General features: G+C 47.2%; 1 protein-coding gene across 1 annotated transcript in view; it reads left to right on the top strand.

Annotated features, from left to right (window-relative positions):
• The window catches only part of LOC126295216 (growth factor receptor-bound protein 14-like), an 857,388-nt gene that overhangs the window by 800,516 nt on the left and 33,938 nt on the right, over positions 1 to 22,934 (top strand). Inside the window, exons 9-10 of the mRNA XM_049987559.1 lie at positions 7,044 to 7,283; positions 10,788 to 10,886. Of these exons, the coding sequence (XP_049843516.1) occupies positions 7,044 to 7,283; positions 10,788 to 10,886 (339 nt within the window). The remainder of the gene's footprint in view (positions 1 to 7,043; positions 7,284 to 10,787; positions 10,887 to 22,934) is intronic.

Genomic DNA, 22,934 nt, shown 5'->3' with positions numbered 1-22,934 from the left:
GGGCCAACACCCGGCATCATGGTGTGGGGAGCGATCTCCTACACTGGCCGTACACCTCTGGTGATCGTCGAGGGGACACTGAATAGTGCACGGTACATCCAAACCGTCATCGAACCCATCGTTCTGCCATTCCTAGACCGGCAAGGAAACTTGCTGTTCCAACAGGACAATGCACGTCCGCATGTATCCCGTGCCACCCAACGTGCTCTAGAAGGTGTAAGTCAACTACCCTGGCCAGCAAGATCTCCGGATCTGTCCCCCATTGAGCATGTTTGGGACTGGATGAAGCGTCGTCTCACGCGGTCTGCACGTCCAGCACGAACGCTGGTCCAACTGAGGCGCCAGGTGGAAATGGCATGGCAAGCCGTTCCACAGGAGTACATCCAGCATCTCTACGATCGTCTCCATGGGAGAATAGCAGCCTGCATTGCTGCGAAAGGTGGATATACACTGTACTAGTGGCGACATTGTGCATGCTCTGTTGCCTGTGTCTATGTGCCTGTGGTTCTGTCAGTGTGATCATGTGATGTATCTGACCCCAGGAATGTGTCAATAAAGTTTTCCCTTCCTGGGACAATGAATTCCAGGTGTTCTTATTTCAATTTCCAGGAGTGTATTTCACGTTGAGGAGCATTGCCTCGTGTAAAACACAACGTAAGTCGTACGATGTTACGGCAACGACCCGCGGAAAGTTGAACCCATAAGAAGCGAGAACGCCCTCGACGTCTGAAGCAAAACTTGCGATACGCCACATTGTATTTGTTTTGTTTTTTTTTCTGTCGAAGCCCCTTATTTTGTGGTTTTTGTATTATACCTCACAACCTACGGGTGTGAACTGTTTCAAAGCGCCAACACATGGAGCAGCTATGTAACGCGGGTCGTTATTGGTACAACTTCTGAACAAAAATTTCTGGGAACATCATATTGGTGGTTAGAGAAATTTCGTATTTAGTTATCTTAAAGTATTATGAAAGTTAACCATTTTCAGGCAATGGCATGTTGAAGACTCATCAAAAAACGCGACGTTGTCGGTAGAATTTCTTAAAAGTGAATGTCAGTTAATAAGCTGTCGGCGATGAAAGCTTTCATCTACATCTATATCAACCTGGATACTGTGCAAATCACACTTAGGTGCCTGGCAGAAGGTGCATTATGTTTTTCTGGGTTAGCTTGAAAAGAGTTTTACTTCGATATGTCACCTCCGGTTCAACGGCCGTCTTGTGATCTTTTTAAATCATTTATGATTGATAGGCGTTGCATCAATTACGCTGATTAAAATAAAGATAGAGGAAAGACTTAATCATTCTAGTCGCACACGCCCATTGTATCTGTAATTACGTGGCTGATGTATGACTGTTATCTTATAGACTTCTGACGATAAATAGAAGTGATTAACCTGGAATCGTCCTGTAACAAATTATATAGCAAGTTTTATCAAGTGGCCTATGTGACAGCCCGCGTGTGTGTTTAACATTCAATTAATCATATTTTATTGACCTTATCTTACTTGCACGTACTGCCATAAAATACACTACTGGCCACTAAAATTGCTACACCAAGAAGAAATGCAGATGATAAACGGGTATTAATTGGACAAATATATTATACTAGAACTGACATATAATGACATTTTTACGCAATTTGGGTGCATAGATCCTGAGAAATCAGTACCCAGAACAACCACCTCTGGCCATAATAACGGCCTTGATACAACTGGGCATTGACTCAAACAGAGCTCGGATGGCGTGTACAGGTACAACTGCCCATGCAGCTTCAACACGATACCATAGTGCTTCAAGAGTGGTGACTGGCGTATTGTGACGTGCCAGTTGCTCGGCCACCATTGACCAGTCGTTTCCAATTGGTGAGAGATCTGGAGAATGTGCTGGCCAGGGAAGCAGTCGAACATTTTCTGTATCCAGAAAGGCCCGTACAGGACCTGCAACATGCGGTCGTGCATTATCTTGCTGAAATGTAGGGTTTCGCAAGGATCGAATGAAAGGAAGAGCCACGGGTCGTGACACATCTGAAATGTAACGTCCACTGTCAATGCGAACAAGAGGTGACCGAGACGTGTAACCGATGGCACCCCATACCATCATACCGGGTGATACGCCAGTATGGCGATGGCGAATACACGCTTCCAATGTGGGTTCACCGTGATGTCTCCAAACACGGATGCGACCATCATGATGCTGTAAACAGAATCTGGATTCATCCGAAAAAAATGACGTTTTGCCATTCGTGCACCCAGGTTCGTCGTCGAGTACACCATCGCAGGAGCTCCTGTCTGTGATGCAGCGTCAAGGGTAACCGCAGCCGGGGTCTCCGAGCTGATAGTCCGTGCTGCTGCAAACGTCGTCGAACTGTTCATGCAGATGGTTGTTGTCTTGCAAACGTCCCCATCTGTTGACTCAGTTATCGTGACGTGGCTGCACGATCCGTTACAGCCGTGCGGATAAGATGCCTGTCATCTCGACTGCTAGTGATACGAGGCCGTTGTTATCCAGCACGGTAGCTTTCTCGCTTTCCGCGCCAGGGTTCCCGGGTTCGATTTCCGGCGGGGTCAGGGATTTTCTCTGCCTCGTGATGACTGGGTGTTCTGTGCTGTCCTTAGGTTAGTTAGGTTTAAGTAGCTCCACGTTCTAGGGGACTGATGACCATAGATGTTTAGTGCTCAGAGCCGTTTTTGGATCCAGCACGGCGTTCCGTATTACCCTCCTGAACCCACCGATTCCACTTTCTGCTAACAGTCATTGGATCCCGACCAACGCGAGCAGCAATGTCGCGATACGATAAACGGCAATCGCGATAGGATAAAAGCCCCCCTTTATCAAAGTCGGAAACGTGATGGTACGCATTTCTCCTCCTTACACGAGGCATCGCAACAACGTTTCACCAGGCAACGCCGGTCAACTGCCGTTTGTGTATGAGAAATCGGTTGGAAACTTTCCTCATGTCAGCAAGTTGTAGGTGTCGCCACCGGCGCCAGCCATATGCGAATGCTCTGCAAAGCTAATCATTTGCATATCGCCGCATCTTCTTCCTGTCTGTTAAATTTCGCGTCTGTAGCACTTCCATCTTCGTGGTGTAGCAATTTTAATGGCCAGTAGTGTACTTGTTCGCATATATGACTGGAGACATCAGAAACTATGTGAGATATAACAGTGTGTGACAATCAGTAACGTGAATGCTCCCAAGAACTGTGTTAGGTTTGCACTTGTCTCAGGAGTTGGTGGTCAGTGCAGGAGTACCGACACCAAACGGCATGGTGGATTACTGCCACGCGAGCTAGCAACAACTCACTGCGGACGTATGAGAGAGTCGTGTTGGTGATTTTTTTTGCGGCGGCCGGGACAAAGAGAAGAGCGGCTAGTCTGGTCTAGCGTAGACGGGTTGTCGGCTATTAGTGGTTGCGCCATAGCTGGCGGGCCGTCTGGCTGGTGTCTAGGAATCTCTCTCTCTCTCTCTCTCTCTCCTATCTCTAGGCGGGCGTTGCTAGGCGAACGCTTCAAGGGCAAGAGTCGCAAGGGGAAGTGCTGAAGCCAGAAGACAAAAGACCGCGAAAGAAATGAAGCGACTCTGTAGGGGCTGCGCTCCGTACACACACACACACACACACACAGGTGCGCGCGCGCTACTTCATTGTTTTATGGCGCTGATAATAAAACACTATACGGAGTTTCCAGAGTGAGAATTTCACTCTGTAGCGGAGTGTGTGCTGATATGAAACTTCCTGGCAGATTAAAACTGTGTGCACGTACCGAGACTCGAACTCGGGACCTTTGCCTTTCGCGGGCAAGTGGTCTACCATCTGAACTACCCATGCACGACTCACACCCCGTCCTCACAGCTTTTTAATTCTGCCAGGTCTCGAGTTCGAGTCTCGGCCGGGCACACAGTTTTAATCTGCCAGGAAGTTTCAAACCATATGTTGTTCATTCGGACTTTGTCCGTCGTTTTATACCACAGAGGTAGATAAGTATCGTAGAAGCATGAAAAACGCCATACAACGAAATTGGTCATTTTTTCCGAAATATTGCGATATCTCATTTTCCCTTTTCAAAAAAAACTGTTATGAACCTGGGGACCCAGTCTTCCAACGCTCTTAACCGATAATTATGCAGGGTCGAACTACCGTTCTTTTTTCCTCAAGACTGAAGTTAGTTTGTAATATTAAAATGTCAGTTCATTTCCTACGCCAGTGTCGATGATGTGAGGTCAATATAACACCCAAATTGGCAATGAAATAACACCAAAACAGGAAAAAATTACAGTGAGACCGACATTTGTAGAAAAAAAACAGACATTGAAAAAATGACAGTGGAATTGAAAAAAAAATACTGAATTCGACAAAGATTACACAAAATGTGGCAAAATAAGTAACATCGAGTTTGGCCTAAAACGTCCGTATTTGGCAAAAAGGTAGCATCAAGTTAGGGAAAAAATATTATTTAATTTGACAAAATTGGTAGAAAAAGCAGAACCGGAATTGGCAAAGAAAATTCCAAAAAGGGAAAAATAATTACACAAAATTGACATGAAACATCGAATTTGGCGAAAAATATCACCGAATTTTGCAAACAATAGCACTGATGTGACAAAAAGCAACACCGAAAACCGCGAAAAATAGAACGATTTTTCTCCTGTCCCTACTTATTAGTCCATCGAACTTTCAACTTTCTTTTAGAGAAACCGCATTTCAAGCGCTTCGATTCCATTATTTTCCTATTTTCCTCGCAGCCCATGATTCCCTGTCGTACAAACAATGGCGTGCTGCAGACGAGCATTGTTGTATCAGGTATGAAAAGCTGACCTGACCTCGCTGTCACGGAGGCGTGTAGTTTCAGTAATCTAGTGAATGGTGTATGTTAGCGAAGGCTTGAGCTGCTAGCGTGATGATTCGTCGCGAAGGCCTGAAATTGTCAGGGAATTAAATTTTGTCTGGAAACATCACGAAATTCCAGGAATCTCTCGGAATCCTGTGTTTTTAACCTGGAATTGTAATTTGATTATATTGAGCTTCGCCAATCACAAATCCTAAAATACTTAACATCTAAAGCGTTCATTATATGAATATTATTCCGTATAAATTACCGATATTTTAAAACCGCTGTTGAACTATTGCTTGTCGCCCATGTATCTCAGCCTTGAGCAGTTGGTTCCCAATCTGGGTGTAATTACCCCCTGAGGGGTAAAATGGAGTTCTCTGAGGGGTAAAAACTAAACGATTCGATTCTGTTTCAGTCACGAAACTAAATTATTTTCATATGATCATTTCTACTATCACATTGTTGTAAGACCCAAATACTGATTACGTAAGTTACTTTTTCCCAATTAGTAGCATTAATACGTTGGAGGTCATAAGTCCCTCACATAGCCCACCCACTTCACACATATGTTGTACCTTGTCCCGTACATCGCTGATGATAAAAGTGGGAGACATACGTAACAAATCCTAAGTATCTCGAGAAAATATTTTCTCCAAGTTCTAGATAGTACTTACAGTAGTCCAGAAATTTTCATTGATCGCTTCAAAACATATAAATGAATTAAATGAAACCACGACACAACAGTATCTGCATAAGGGGTACTGTAGTTTTGCATACAGTATTATCATTATTGAAACTGCCTGGCAGATTAAAACGGTTTGCCGGACCGAGACTCGAACTCGGGACCTTTACCTTACGCTGGCAAGTGCTCTACCATCTGAGCTACCCAAGCACGACTCACGCCCCTTCCTCACAGCTTTACTTCTGCCAGTATCTCGTCTCCTACCTTCCAAACTTCACAGAAGCTCTCCCGCGAACTTTGCAGAACTAGCACTAATGAAAGAAAGGATATTGCGGAGACATGGCTTAGCCACAGCCTGGGGGATGTTTCCAGAATGAGATTTTCACTCTGCAGCGGAGTGTGCGCTGGTATGAAACTTCCTGGCAGATTAAAACTGTGTGCCGGACCGAGACTCGAACTCGGGACCTTTACCTTACGCTGGCAAGTGCTCTACCATCTGAGCTACCCAAGCACGACTCACGCCCCTTCCTCACAGCTTTACTTCTGCCAGTATCTCGTCTCCTACCTTCCAAACTTCACAGAAGCTCTCCCGCGAACTTTGCAGAACTAGCACTAATGAAAGAAAGGATATTGCGGAGACATGGCTTAGCCACAGCCTGGGGGATGTTTCCAGAATGAGATTTTCACTCTGCAGCGGAGTGTGCGCTGGTATGAAACTTCGTGGCAGATTAAAACTGTGTGCCGGACCGAGACTCGAACTTTGCCTTTCGCGGGCAAGTGCTCTACCATCTGAGCTACCCAAGCACGACTCACGCTCCGTCCTCACAGCTTTACTTCTGCCAGTATCTCGTCTCCTACCTTCCAAACTTCACAGAAACTCTCCTGCGAACTTTGCAGAACTAGCACTAATGAAAGAAAGGATATTGTGGAGACATGGCGTAGCCACAGCCAGGTGGATGTTTCCAGAATGAGATTTTCACTCTGCAGCGGAGTGTGCGCTGCTATGAAACTTCCTGGCAGATTAAAACTGTGTGCCGGACCGAGACTCGAACTCGGGACCTTTGCCTTTCGCGGGCAAGTGCTCTACCGCAGGAGAGCTTCTGTACGTTTGGAAGGTAGGAGGCGAGGTACTGGCAGAAGTAGAGCTGTCAGGACGGGGCGTGAGTCGTGCTTAGGTTGCTCAGTTGGTAGAGCACTTGCCCGCGAATGGCAAAGGTCCCGAGTTCGAGTCTCAGTCCGGCACACAGTTTTTATCTGCCTGGAAGTTTCAAGGCTGGTAACCACTGACCACAGGGAATAAAAGTAGTATTATGATATGCACAACGCCTCTCCCCCGTGCCTGCCCTCCCTCCCCACCGTTAATTTATCACGAGCTTTTTGTGTCACCATGTCCCCGCACCTGGTATGGTCAGATTTCTTTTTTTTCCCCTCCGAGGGGTGAGTAGCCACCCCGACTGTGTAGCCTCTATATTTTGTGCAGAGCCAATGCGGCGGTGCGTTTGACGTGTTTGCCTGCGTGTCCCCGGCAGGTGGTGCTGGACGGCGTGGGCGGTCTGCAGGCGGTGGCTTCGCTGCGCGACCACGCCGTGTACCGGGCGCTGAACGCGCGCAACCAGTTCCGCGCGCCCACCGAGTGGGGGCTCTGCCTGCGGCCCAGCTCCAGCTCCAGGGTGGGGGCGGGCGGAGGCGGCCCGGGGGCGCTCTTCTGCGTCGCCTGCGAGTCGGAGCGCGCCAGGCTGTGCTGGCTCACCGCCATGCGGCTTGCCAAGGTAGGCCAGCGCTGCCCCTCACCCATCACACACACACACACACACACACACACAGAGATATGTACAGATGGAAGAAAGAGTTCGACAGACGGAGAACAATATTGGGGGGGGGGGGGGGCGTTAGAGAACGAGATGGACTGAGAGCGAGTTGGAGGGGGCGAGGGAGAGGGTTGGTGAGAGAGGGAACGAGAGAGTTAGAAAGCGAGTGAGATAGACACAGAGAGAGAGTGTTACAAAGAGTGTGGTGGATGGAGAGAGAGAGACTTAGAAAGAGAGCGAGGGAGAGATAGGGAATGTTAGAAAAAGAAAGAGAGTGAGCGAGAGGGAGACAGAGAGATGGAATGGTAGAGAAAGAGAGAGACAGACAAAGAGAGAGACAGAGAGAGAAAGAGAGAGAGAGACAGACAGACGGAGAGAGAGTTAGATTCGAGTGTGTGTCGGGAGTTAGACAGAGAACGAGATGGACAGAGAGCGAGTTGGAGGGGGCGAGGGAGAGGGTTGGTGAGAGAGAGAAAGAGAGAGGGAACGAGAGAGCGAGAGAGTTAGAAAGCGAGTGAGATAGACACAGAGAGAGAGTGTTACAAAGGGTGTGGTGGGTGGAGAGAGAGATAGACTTAGAGCGAGGGAGAGATAGGGAATGTTAGAAAAAGAAAGAGAGTGAGAGAGAGGGAGACAGAGAGATGGAATGGTAGAGAAAGAGAGAGACAGAGAGAGAAAGAGAGAGAGAGAGAGAGTTAGATTCGAGTGTGTGTGAGGAGTTAGATAGAGAACGAGATGGACAGAGAGGGAGGGAGTTAGCAGCAGCGTGGGATAGGGTTAGAAAGCGAGTGGAACAGACAGAGAGATTAGTTTTTCGTTTCATAGATCCCTGTTAAGGAGATACTCGTCGATGTGGAACATGTCACTTTTTTTTAAAGTTGAAATAACAATACTAATAGTATAAATATATACAACACATCATTTGTTTCTATTAAAAAATTCGTCAATGGCGTAGAAGGAGTTGGCCACCAGTAAATCTTTCAGGCTCCTTTTAAACTGATTTTTATTTGTAACTAAATTTTGTATGTTTGCTGGCAAATTATTGAAGATGAGTGTTCGTGAGTAGTGGACCCCTTTTTGAACTGAAGTAAGTGCTTTCAAGTCCTTGTGCAGATCATTTTTGTTCCTGGTATTGTATGTATGAACTGAGCTGTTTGTTGGAAAAAGAGATATATTATTTAGGATAAATTTCATTAAGGAGTAAATATACTGAGAGGCAGTAGTTAGTATACCCAGTTCTTTGAAGAGGTTTCTACAAGACGTCCGTGAGTTTACTCCACAAATAATACGTATTACACGCTTTCGGACTCTGAAAACTTTTGTTTGACTTGAAGAGTTACCCTAAAATATTGTACCGTATGACATTATGGAATGAAAGTAGGCAAAGTATGCAAGCTTTTTCACTTTTATGTCGCCTATGTCTGCTAACACTCGAATTGCAAATACAGATTTGTTAAGGCGATACATCAACACGATATCGACCTTCTCCGCAATTGGTAAATGGTCCGTTTTAACATGGGTAATGTATCACGAAGCAATTACCGCCCGCACTGGCGGAATGTTACCTGATACCACGTACTCATGCGTTTGTGACTATTACAGCGCCATCTGTCACAAAGCGAAAAAAGTGGTCCAAATAAAACATTCATATTCTTTTACGCCCTATACGAATGTGTAATAAAAAATGGGCGTTCCTACACTCCTGGAAATTGAAATAAGAACACCGTAAATTCATTGTCCCAGGAAGGGGAAACTTTATTGACACATTCCTGGGGTCAGATACATCACATGATCACACTGACAGAACCACAGGCACATAGACACTGGCAACAGAGCATGCACAATGTCGGCACTAGTACAGTGTATATCCACCTTTCGCAGCAATGCAGGCTGCTATTCTCCCATGGAGACGATCGTAGAGATGCTGGATGTAGTCCTGTGGAACGGCTTGCCATGCCATTTCCACCTGGCGCCTCAGTTGGACCAGCGTTCGTGCTGGACGTGCAGACCGCGTGAGACGACGCTTCATCCAGTCCCAAACATGCTCAATGGGGGACAGATCCGGAGATCTTGCTGGCCAGGGTAGTTGACTTACACCTTCTGGAGAACGTTGGGTGGCACGGGATACATGTGGACGTTCATTGTCCTTTTGGAACAGCAAGTTCCCTTGCCGGTCTAGGAATGGTAGAACGATGGGTTCGATGACGGTTTGGATGTACCGTGCACTATTCAGTGTCACCTCGACCATCACCAGAGGTGTACGGCCAGTGTAGGAGATCGCTCCCCACACCATGATGCCGGGTGTTGGCCCTGTGTGCCTCGGCCGTATGCAGTCCTGATTGTGGCGCTCACCTGCACGGCGCCAAACACGACGACCATCATTGGCACCGAGGCAGAAGCAACTCTCATCGCTGAAGACGACACGTCTCCATTCGTCCCTCCATTCACGCCTGTCGCGACACCACTGGAGGCGGGCTGCACGATGTTGGGGCGTGAGCGGAAGACGGCCTAACGGTGTGCGGGACCGTAGCCCAGCTTCATGGAGACGGTTGCGAATGGTCCTCGCCGATACCCCAGGAGCAACAGTGTCCCTAATTTGCTGGGAAGTGGTGGTGCGGTGCCCTACGGCACTGCGTAGGATCCTACGGTCTCGGCGTGCATCCGTGCGTCGCTGCGGTCCGGTCCCAGGTCGACGGGCACGTGCACCTTCCGCCGACCACTGGCGACAACATCGATGTGCTGTGGAGACCTCACGCCCCACGTGTTGAGCAATTCGGCGGTACGTCCACCCGGCCTCCCGCATGCCCACTATACGCCCTCGCTCAAAGTCCGTCAACTGCACATACGGTTCACGTCCACGCTGTCGCGGCATGCTACCAGTGTTAAAGACTGCGGTGGAGCTCCGTATGCCACGGCAAACTGGCTGACACTGACGGCGGCGGTGCACAAATGCTGCGCAGCTAGCGCCATTCGACGGCCAACACCGCGGTTCCTGGTGTGTCCGCTGTGCCGTGCGTGTGGTCATTGCTTGTACAGCCCTCTCGCAGTGTCCGGAGCAAGTATGGTGGGTCTGACACACCGGTGTCAATGTGTTCTTTTTTTCCATTTCCAGGAGTGTACTTAAAAGAAAACGCAGTTGTTATTCGTTTGACCTATGGCAGCGCCATCTAGCGGGCCAACCATAGCGCCATCTGGTTTCCCCCTACAATCTAGACAAGTTTCGTTCTTTGTAGATTTGTCGTTTGACGCTAATTCCGTGAGATATTTGGCCCGGTCACGATCAATGGACCACCACGTATAAGCAGATAAGTACACGCCTCGCCCAATCCAAATGTTGGACACGTGTGTGTGTGTGTGTGTGTGTGTGTGTGTGTGTGTGTGTGTGTGTGTGTCTGTGCGCGCCTTCTTGCCAAGATGTGCAGTGCGTGCTGTGTTCCATCACGCCGTTCCCTGTCTGTGTTTCAGTATGGCAAGCAGCTACGGGAGAACTACCGCTCATTCAAGAGCAAGTGCACCGAGTCTGGTTCGAGTCCCAAGGAGTACAACAGCTACTCCGTGCCCAATGTGAGTACCACGCTCCTACCTCCTGTCTAACACTGAATGTACGCTAATTTCTAGTATTGGGACGCCGGCAGGTGTGGCCGAGCGGTTCTAGGCGCTTCAGTCTGGAACCGCGAGACCGCTACGGTCGCAGGATCGAATCCTGCCTCGGGCATGGATGTGTGTGATGTCCTTCGGTTAGTTGGCTTTAAGAAGTTCTAAGTTCTAGGGGACTGATGAGCTCAGATGTTAAGTCCCAAAGTGCTCAGAGCCATTTGAACTATTTTATGAACGGGACGTCACGAATCTCGTGGCTGTAGCTGCGAGGTCCCATTGTTCAAATGTCTGTGAATTCCTAAGGGATCAAACTGCTCAGGTCATCGGTCCCTATACGCACATACACAGTGCTTGAACTAATTTATGATAAGAACGACACACACAGCCATGCCCGAGGGAGGACTCGAACCTCCGGCGGGAGGGGCTGCGCTATCCGTGACATGGCGCCTCAAACCACGCGGCTTTACCTACTGGCGAAAGAGTAATGGAGCACCACAAAAATATGGCTAAGCGTGGTTAACATGTGAAGGGAAATAGCTCGGAATATCTTAATGTTCTTACGTTTCGGATATGAAGTGGTGGTGGTACATCCAGATCAGGTGAGAGGAAACGCAGATGCCAACAGAACTGCAAGTAATTACTTACTTACATAAAAAAACGCGACGTGAGCTGTTTGATAGTCTAAAAATCACACATACAATACTGGCCATTAAAACTGCTACACCAAGAAGACATGCAGATGATAAACGGGTATGCATTGGACAAATATATTATACTAGAACTGACATGTGATTACATTTTCACGCAATTTGGGTGCATAGATTTTGAGAAATCAGTATCCAGAACAACCACCTCTGGACGTAATAACGGCCTTGATCCGCCTGGGCATTGAGTCAAACAGAGCTCGGATGGCGTGTACAGAGCTGCCCATGCAGCTTCAACACGATACCACAGTTCACCAAGATTTGTGACTGGCGTATTGTGACGAGCCAGTTGCTCGGCCACCATTGACCAGACGTTTTCAATTGGTGAGAGATCTGGAGAATGTGCTGGCCAGGGCAGCAGTCGAACATTTTCTGTATCCAGAAAGGCCCTTACAGGACCTGCAACATGCGGTCGTGCATTATCCTGCTGAAATGTAGAGTTTTGCAGGGATCCAATGAAGGGTACAGCCACGGGTCGTAACACATCTGAAATGTCCACTGTTCAAAGTGCCGTCAATGCGAACAAGAGGTGACCGAGACGTGTATCCAATGGCACCCCATACCATCACGCCGGGTGATACGCCAGTATGGCGATGACGAATACACGCTTCCAATGTGCGTTCACAGCGATCTCGCCAAACACGGATGCGACTATCGTGATGCTGTAAACAGAACCTGGATTCATCCGAAAAAATGAAGTTTTGCCATTCGTGTACCCAGGTTCGTCGTCGAGTACACCGTCTGTGATGCAGTGTCAAGGGTAACCGCAGCCACGGTCTCCGAGCTGATAGCCCGTGCTGCTGGAAACGTCGTCGAACTGTTCGTGCAGATGGTTGTTGTCTTGCAAACGTCCCCATATGATGACTCAGGGATCGAGACGTGGCTGCACGATCCGTTACAGCCGTGCGGATAAGATGCCTGTCATCTCGACTGCTAGTGATACGACGCCGTTGGGATCCAGCACGGCGTTCCGTATTACCCTCCTGAACCCACCGATTCCATATTCTGCTAGCAGTCATTGGATCCCGACCAATGCGAGCAGCAATTTCGCGATACGATAAACCGCAATCGCGATAGGCTACAATCCGACCTTTATCAAAGTCGGAAACGTGATGGTACGCATTTCTCCTCCTTACACGAAGCATCACAACAACGTTTCACCAGGCAACGCCGGTCAACGGCTGTTTTTGTATGAGAAATCGGTTGAAAATTTTCCTCATGTCAGCACGTTTTAAGAGTCGCCACCGGCGCCAGCCTTGAGTGAATGCTCTGAAAAGCTGATCATTTGCATATCACAGCATCTTCTTCCTGTCGGTTACATTTCGCGTCTATAGCACGTCGTCTTCATGGTGTAGCATTTTTAATGGCCAGTAGTGTATTTGATTGATGTTGCTGATGTTTTGGTTGATGATGATGATGATGATGAGGAGGAGGACTGTTGTGATGGCGATGGTTCTGATGGTGGCTTGGTTGATGATGGTTGTGGTGATGATTTGGTTGATGATGGTTGTGGTAATGATTTGGTTGAAGACGGTGCTGATTTGAATGGTGATGGTGCTGATGAATTTGATGATGATAATGATGATGATTATTAGTGTTTTTGGGCGCACAACAAAGGTTATCGGCGCCCATGATGCATTTGGTTGATGGTGGTAGTGATGATATGGGTGATAATGGTGACAGTTATAGCTTGAGATGGTAGAAAATACATTGATTTCGTGCCTTTGGTAGCTCTTAGGATCCTGCACAATCTGCAACATAACACTCCACATGCCCACTCAGGCGCAGCCTGAGATGAGGCTCCAGTTATCCTCGCAGAATACCAAATGGTTCAAATGTCTCTGAGCACTATGGGACTTAACATCTGAGGTCATCTCTCCCCTAGAACTTAGAACTGCATCTACATCTACATCTACATCCATACTGACTGTGTGTGGCGGAGGGTACCCTGAGTACCTCTATCGGTTCTCCCTTCTATTCCAGCCTCGTATTGTTCGTGGAAAGAAGGGTTGTCGGTATGCTTCTGTGTGGGCTCTAGTCTCTCTGATTTTATCCTCACGGTCTCTTCGCGTGATATACGTAGGAGGGAGCAATATACTGCTTGACTCGTCGGTGAAGGTATGTTGTCGAAACTTCAACAAAAGCCCGTACCGAGCTACTGAGCGTCTCTCCTGCAGAGTCTTCCACTGGAGTTTATCTATCATCTCCGTAACGCTTTCGCGATTACTAAATGATCCTGTAACGAAGCGCGCTGCTCTCCGTTGCATCTTCTCCATCTCTTCTATCAACCCTATCTGGTACGGATCCCACACTGCTGAGCAGTATTCGAGCAGTGGGCGAACAAGCGTACTGTAACCCACTTCCTTTGTTTTTGTTCCATTTTAAATCACTCCTAATGCGTACTCCCAGATAATTTATGGAATTAACCGTTTCCAATTGCTGACCTGCTATATTGTAGCTACATATACATGTACATCTACATGACTACTATGCAATTCAGATTTAAGTGCTTGGCAGAGGGTTCATCGAACCGCAATCATACTATCTCCACTCCCGAACAGCGCGCGGGAGGAACGAACACGTAAACCTTTCTGTTCGAGCTCTGATTTCTCTTATTTTATTTTGATGATCATTCCTACCTATGTAGGTTGGGCTCAACAAAATATTTTCGCAACCGGAAGAGAAAGTTGGTGACTGAAATTTCTTAAATAGATGTCGCCGCGACGAAAAACGTCTTCGCTTTAATGACTTCCATACCAACTCGCGTATCATATCTGCCACACTCTCTTCCCTATTACGTGATAATACAAAACGAGCTGCCCTTTTTTGCACCCTTTCGATGCCCTCCGTCAATCCCACCTGGTAAGGATCCCACGCAGCGCAGCAATATTCTAACAGAGGACGAACGAGTGTCTCTTTAGTGGACTTGTTGCATCTTCTAAGTGTCCTGTCAGTGAAACGCAACCTTTGGCTCACCTTCCCCACAATATTATCTATGTGGTCTTTCCAACTGAAATTGTTCGTAATTTTAACACCCAGGTACTTAGTTATATTGACAGCCTCGAGAATTGTACTATTTATCGAATAATCGAATTCCAACGGATTTCTTTTGGAACTTGAGTGGATTGCCTCACACTTTTCGTTATGTAGCACATTTTTAAGTCTCGTTTTATTATCTACGTTAGTGATCGAAGCAGACGGAATGCATTAAAATTTGGGCTGTGTCCGGGACTCGAACCGGGTTCTTCTTGCTTGCAAGGCAAAAAAGGTAACCATTACACTACCACTACTACGGCAGGTGAGTGATATGGGATCTTTCTGTAAAAGTAGTGAAACCTAACTAAGCTCAGGACATCACACACATCCATGCTCGAGGCAGGATTCGAACCTGCCACCGTAGCGGTCGCGCCACGTCAGACTGTAGCGCCTAGATCCGCTCGGCCCCTCCGGCCGGCCACAGGATATCCTACAGGGCCACACACTTAGTGTCTTTTCGGAGTACGTGCTGCAACACACGCACTGCGCCTCTGCCCTGCGTGTGAGCGCGCGCCTGCGTTTTACGTAAGCCGTCCCGGCGCACGGCCGTGTTTACACCGGAGAGGAAGAAGACACCGGCCGCCGCTTTGCTTTCTGTGTAACCCGCCGGCGCTTGCCTGCCGGCTGCGGGCGAGGCACTAAAGGCACCGCCAAGGCCGGCCGTATCTGTGCGGTGCTTTGGAAAGCGCCGGCACGCCTATGTGCCCATTGTGCAGTGGGCCCCGCCGCGCTATTTGTCGCCACTTTACGCCCCCGCGATAAGCGGACGGGGTCACCTTGCCCCGCCCACGTTGGGACTTCTGCGTGGATCCCTTTTCGCGGAACGATCAATTTTGGAACACGTACTATGTTCGAGTTGTTGTTGTGGTCTTCAGTCCTGAGACTGGTTTGACGCAGCTCTCCATGCTACTCTATCCTGTGCAAGCTTCTTCATCTCCCAGTACCTACTGCAACCTACATCCTTCTGAATCTGCTTAGTCTATTCATCTCCTGGTCTCCCTCTACGACTTTTACCCTCCACGCTGCCCTCCAATGCTAAATTTGTGATCCCTTGATGCCTCAAAACATGTCCTACCAACTGGTCCCTTCTTCTGGTCAAGTTGTGCCACAAACTTCTCTTCTGTCCAATCCCATTCAATACCTCCTCATTAGTTACGTGATCTACCCATCTAATCTTCAGCATTCTTCTGTAGCACCACATTTCGAAAGCTTCTATTCTCTTCTTGCCTAAACTATTTATCATCCACGTTTCACTTCCATACATGGCTACACTCCATACAACATGTTCGAGTTTAATGACTTTTCTGGAGACTAGAAATCTACTCTGTAGGAATCTGCACGGGTCTCGAAAAACACGGTCGTGTGAAACCCAGCTCGCGCTATTCGTCCACGAGACTCAGAGGGCCATAGACACGGGTTCACAGGCAGATGCCGTGTTTCTTGACTTCCGCATGGCGTTCGATACAGTTACCACAATAGTTTAATCAACAAAGTAAGACCATATGGACTGTCAGACCAATTGTGTGATTGTATTGAAGAGTTCCTAGATAACGCAGCACGTCATTCTCAATGGAGAGAAGTCTTCCGAAGTAAGAGTGATTTCAGGTGTGCCGCAGGGGAGTGTCATAGGACCGTTGCTATTCACAATATACATAAATGACCTGGTGGATGACATCGGAAGTTCACTGAGGCTTTTTGCGGATGATGCTGTGGTCTATCGAGAGGTTGTAACAATTGTAAATTGTACTGAAATGCAAGAGGATCTGCAGCGAATTGACGCATGGTGCAGGGACTGGCAATTGAATCGCAATGTAGACAAGTGTAATGTGATGCGAATACATAGAAAGATAGATCCCTCATCATTTAGCTACAAAACAGCAGGTCAGCAACTGGAAGCAGTTAATTCCAAAAATTATCTGGAAGTACGCATTAGGAGTGATTTAAAATGGAATGATCATATAAAGTTGCTCGTCGGTAAAGCAGATGCCAGACAGATTCATTGGTACTATCCTAAGGAAATACAATCCGAAAACAAAGCAAGTAGGTTACAGTACGCTTGTTCGCCCACTGCTGGAATACTGCTCAGCAGTGTGGGATTCGTACTAGATAGGGTTGATAGAAGAGATAGGAAGATCCAACGGAGAGCAGAACGCTTCGTTACAGCATCATTTAGTAATCACCAAAGCGTTGCGGAGATGATAAACTCCAGTGGAAGACTCTGCAGGAGAGACGCTCAGTAGCTGAGTACGGGCTTTTGTTCAAGTTTCGAGAACATACTTTCACCGGGGTGTCAAGCAGTATATTGCTCCCTCCTACGTATATCTCGCGAAGAGACCGTGAGGATAAAATCAGAGAGATTAGAGCCCACACAGAAGCATACCGACAATCCTCCTTTACACGAACAATACGAGACTGGAATAGAAGGGAGAACCGATAGAGGTACTCAGGGTACCCTCCGCCACACACCGTCAGGTGGCTTGCGGAGTATGGATGTAGATGTAGAATATCTGTACGGTGCCACAGAAAAGTTGCGCGCTTGAGAATAAATACGAGGGTCACTCCAAAAGAAATGCACACTATTTTTTGAAAAATCCATCTTTTATTCTACATGTTTGACAGCTTTACAGTCTGTAGATACATCCTTTAGGACCAATGTTTTCGTTTTTCCGCATAGTTTCCATCCCTCTCAACTGCCTTACGCCATCTTGGAACCAGCGCCTGTATACCCGCGCGGTAAAATTCTGGACCAACCTGTTGGAGCCACTGTTTGGCAGCGTGCACAAGGGAGTCTTCATCTTCAAACCTAGTTCCAGAAAGAGAGTCTTTCAGTTTCCCAAAGAGATGACAGTCACGTGGAGCCAGGTCAGGACTTAAGGCGGGTGTTTCAGAGTTGCCCATCCGAATTTTTTGAACCCTTCTACGGTTTTTTAACTGACATGTGGGAGTGCATGGTCGTGCAACAGCAAAACCTCCTGCTTTTGCCGATGTGGTCGAACACGACTCAGCCGAGCTGGAAGTTTCTTCAGTGTCGTCACATATGCATCAGAATTTATGGTGGTTCCACTTGGCGCGATGTCCACAAGCGAGAGTCCTTCGGAATCGAAAAACACCGTAGCCATAAGTTTTCGAGCAGCAATTTTTTTTTCATTTGTGAATTTGCTTGATACCACTCCATTGATTGCCTCTTCGTCTCTGGTGAAAAATGATGGAGCCGTGTTTCATCACCTGTCACAATTCTTCCAAGAAATTCATCTCCACCATTCTTGTATTGTTCCAAAAGTTCGCCACATAGAGTTTTTGTTGTTTGTTTGTGAGCCACTGTCAACATCCTGGGAACCCACCTGGCACAAACCTTTTAACGCCAACACTTTCAGTATTCTGCAAACATTTCCTTCCCTTATCCCAAGGTAACGTGACAATTCGTTCACTGAGATGCGTCTGTCAGCAGTCACCAATTGGTTAACTCCCTTCACATTGTCTGGAGTGTCTGCAGTACGAGGCCTGCCGCTGCGAGGACAATCCTCAATACTGCCGTGCCCGCTTTCGTCACGTAACCTGCTCGCCCACCGACTAACTGTACTGCGATCCACAGTAGCATCTCCGTACACTTTTTCCAACCTCTTGTGGATGTTTCCCACTGTCTCGTTTGCACAGCACACCACGTTGCTTCTGACGAACGTCAAGTGTAGCAGCCAACTTGAAGAGATGCTGTGACGGCGCCACTCACGGGAACAGGTTGAACTAAGTTTGAAAACAAGCGGGAAGGATGTATCTACACTCTGTAAAACTTTCACACCTGCAAAATGAAAGCTGTATTTTTACAAAAATAGTCTGCAGTATTTTTGGATTGACCCTTGTATGTCTATAAATAACAGTTGCAGTATCTTAGTACCATCAGCTGTCGCAAGATCACCGACAACAAAGGAAGGCGGCATTGCGCAGTTCATTGCTGGGTAAACATAAGGTCGGTGTCAACAGAATATTTTCGCATTCCGAGGAGTAAGTTGGTGATTGGAATTTCGTGAGATGATTCTTTCGCAACGACAAGCGCCTTTCTTTTAGTGATTTCCAGCGCAATTTCTGTATCATTTCTGTGACACTCTCTCCCATATTTCGCGATAATACAAGACGTGATGCCCTTCTTCGAACTTTTTCGATGTACTCCGTCAGTCCTACCTGGTAAGGTTACCACACCGCAGAAGCATTCTAAAAGAGGACGGACAAGCGTAGTGTAGGCAGTCTCCTTAGTAGGTCTGTTACATTTTCTAAGTGTTCTGTCAATAAAACGCAGTCTTTGGTTGGCATTCCCCACAACATTATCTATGAGTTCCTCCAAATTTAAGTTGTTCGTAATTGTAATACCTAGGTATTTAATTGAATTTACGGCTATCCTGAGTGAAAGTGAAGAAGAATTAAATGATCTGCTGAGCGGAATGAACAGTCTAATGAGTACACATTATGGTTTGAGACTGAATCGGAGAAAGACGAAGGTAATGAGAAGCAGTAGAAATGATAACAGCGAGAAACTTAACATCAGGATTGATGGTCACGAAGTCAATGAAGTTAAGGAATTCTGCTACCTAGGCAGTAAAATAACCAATGATGGACGGAGCAAGGAGGACATCAAAAGCAGACTCGCTATGGCAAAAAAGGCATTTCTGGCCAAAAGAAGTCTACTAATATCAAATACCCGCCTTAATTAGAGGAAAAAATTGCTGAGGATGTACGTCTGAGTACAGCATTGTATGGTAGTGAAACATGGACTGTGGTAATACCGGAACAGAAGAGAATCGAAGCATTTGAGATGTGGTGCTATAGACGAATGTTGAAAATAGGTGGACTGATAAGGTAAGGAATGAGGAGGTTCTACGCAGAATCGGAGAGGGAAGGAATATGTGGAAAACACTGATAAGGAGAAGGGACAGGATGATAGGACATCTGCTAAGACATGGGGGAATGACTTCCATGGTACTAGAGGGAGCTGTAGAGGGCAAAAACTGTAGAGGAAGACAGAGATTGGAATACGTCAAGCAAACAATTGAGGACGTAGGTTGCAAGTGCTACTCTGAGATGAAGAGGTTAGCACAGGAAAGGAATTCGTGGCGGGCCGCATCAAACCAGTCAGTTTACTGATGACCAAAAAAAAAAAAAAAAAAAATCGTGTAACCGAAGTTTAGAGAGTTCCTTTTAGCGCTCATGTGGATGACCTCACACTTTTCGTTATTTAGGGCCCACTGACACATTCAGATATCTTTTCTGAATAGGATTGAAGCTTTTGTTGTGGTGGTGTATTGGTCAGCATTCCTGCCTAGTAAGCAAGAAGACCTGGGCTCGAATCTCGGCCGTGACACAGATTTTAATTCATTTCGTCAGCTTCTATCATTGTCGTAGATATAGTTGAAATTCAGATTTCTCGAAGAAACTTTCGATATAAGATACGGCTGTTTGGTAATTTTCCTTTCGTAAACATGTTACTTCTTCCGACGTCTGGGCGAAATGACCACATTGAGAAAATTCGCCGGCCGGAGTGGCCGAGCGGTTCTAGGCGCTACAGTCTGGAGCCGCGCGACCGCTACGGTCGCAGATTCGAATCCTGCTTCGGGCATGGATTTGTGTGATGTCCTTAGGTTAGTTAGGTTTTTTAAAAACGGCTCTGAGCACTATGGGACTTAACATATGAGGTCATCAGTCCCCTAGAACTTAGAACTACTTAAACCTAACTAATTAGTTAGGTTTTTGGGGACTGATGACCTCAGAAATTAAGTCCCATAGTGCTCAGAGCCATTTGAGAAAATTCGACAAATTAGAGGCAATACAGAGGCTTACAGGAAATCATTCTTCCCGCGCAATGTTCGCGGAACGAGGCGATCATTTAGTGCTACCCGAAGTACCCTCTGTCACGCACCAAGTGGCTCAAATGACTCTGAGCACTATGGGAATTAACATCTGAGGTCATCAGTCCCCTAGACTTAGAACTACTTAAACCTAACTAACCTAAAAACATCGCTCATACCGATGCCCGAAGCAGGATTCGAACCTGTGACCGTAGCAGCAGCGCGGTTCCGGACTGACGTACCTAGAACCGCTCGGCCACAGCGGCCGGCTGCCACACACTATCCGGCTGCTTGGTGTGTGTGCTGTAGCCAGGAAATGTGACTGTTCGTCATTTTTAAATCACGTTCGTGTTTCATTGCAGGCAATGTTATAACGTCAAAGGTCCAGAGTCAGCTGATGATATCGAAGGCTGTGGATCATGTGGAGAATGGAATCAGCAACTCAGCAGAGTACCGGGAAGCCCGTCACTGAACGAGCTGGCCGCGACGACACATTAGTGTTGATGGAGCGTGCGCGATCACTACGCAGGCGGGGTGTCGGCCAAAACACACACACACACACACACACACACACACACACACACACGCCGTTACGAGTAACGGTGGGGCGACCTCGTCTAGCGCTCTACGGCCGCGTCGCTTTCCAGGCCAGACCGGCCTAGCCTCAACTAGACCACTCATCTAGCGAGGCGATGCGAACAACGCGCAGTGATGGCTTACTACCACTTGCCCGCGAAAGGCAAAGGTCGTGAGTTCGAGTCTCGGTCTGGCACACAGTTTTACTCTGCCAGGATGTTTCATATCAGCGCACACTCCGCTGCAGAGTGAAAATCTCATTCTGGAAACATCCCCCAGGCTGTGACTAAGCCATGTCTCCGCAATATCCTTACTTTCAAGAGTGCTAGTTCTGCAAGATTCGCAGGAGAGCTTCTGCAAAGTTTGGAAGGTAGGAGGCGAGGTACTGGAGGAAGTAAAGCTGTGAGGACAGGGAGTGAGTCGTGCTGGGGTAGCTGAGTTGGTAGAGCACTTGCCCGCGAAAGGCAAAGGTCCCGAGTTCGAGTCTCTGTCCGGCATACAGTTTTAATCTGCCAGGAAGTTTCATACCCACCTACTACTTTGACTGCCTAATTTCCCATCCCAATTCCTTCTGCATCACTGAATTTAATTGGATTTCATTCCATTACTCTTGTTTAACTTTTGTTTATGTCTATCTTGTTACCTCCCTGAGGAGACGGTCGGTTTCTAATTTTGACTCTACAATGTAGTCTCCTCTAATATCCGTCCTGACGCTTGATGAAGACCAGACTGACCGGGAAAGTACTTGGGTTCGCACAAACAGATCTGTATGAACGTTTGGTTGCAGGACCATTATGAACCTTGTGGTTCCTTATGTGCAGATCAGGAGTCACAAAGTACTAATGACTTTTTCGACAAATGTGGATTCAAAACTGACAGAAAAAATAACATCTTCAGATGTTGTTTCGTCATCTTCCCACTCACACTTGCATCGACGACGACATTTAGAGGGCACCGCGTTTCTATTTCCCTTGACACGCGGGGTCCAAACTTTCCACTGGATTCTTGGAAGCAAATGTAGAGTTTGTCTGCCAATCGCCGGTCGATTGATATAGCAGCATCGATCGTGTAACTATGTGCTGCACATGGTGACAGTGTTTCTCTCCCCTTTCACGGATAGTGTTCTGTCACAAAAAAGCTCAAACTGACTTTGATCACAGTTCCATACAGAACTAACGTCGATGTTTTCTCTCGTGATATGCTCACTGACGTCAGCAACAAACGTTTGAGGTCTTTCAATCAGCTCTTCTTCGTCATCCTTAGCTTTTCGTGCTTGGAGCATACTGATACGGCATGATGCTATCCTTAACTCCTTTTTCAAATTAGTAATAAATCCTAGCCAAGCTGTAAAGTTTGTACACCCGAGATTTCTGGCCACGTCCAGTGCACAATGCTGTAAATGCCAATAATGAACGGCGGAACCGCATTCCCGCGCTTCGTCGAATTTCGCCATCACACGCTCCTCGATGGTCTTGAACAGCAGTGTACGACTTCCTTTGAAAACTGTATTTCCTTCTCTTTTCTTTGCCACGTAATCCAGTATGTTTTTAATACTGCTTTTAGACTTCAGCTTAGGGTATCTTTTCAGAGGCTCGTCGTATGTGTCGAAACCTGTTACGTGATAGTCATCGTACATGTTCTCCAGTGTGTTGTCATCAAACGCCGTGATGATACTTGCAACTTTAACCTTCTTCCTGGCAGACGGTCGGTATTCACTGCTTCCATCGCCTCTTCCCGCTCTTGCCGTATCACTACTCTTTGCACCGAGTTGTTCGTCATCATCATCCCTATCATCATCATTATGTGTTACAACAGTATCTGTTTCTAACTTATGCTCGTATTTCTGCACTGTAATAGGTACCAGA

This window comes from Schistocerca gregaria, chromosome 11 (assembly GCF_023897955.1).
Source record: "Schistocerca gregaria isolate iqSchGreg1 chromosome 11, iqSchGreg1.2, whole genome shotgun sequence".
NCBI lineage: Eukaryota > Metazoa > Arthropoda > Insecta > Orthoptera > Acrididae > Schistocerca > Schistocerca gregaria.
Note: the sequence above shows the minus strand (reverse complement) of the source record. Positions and strands in the feature narration are given on the sequence as shown.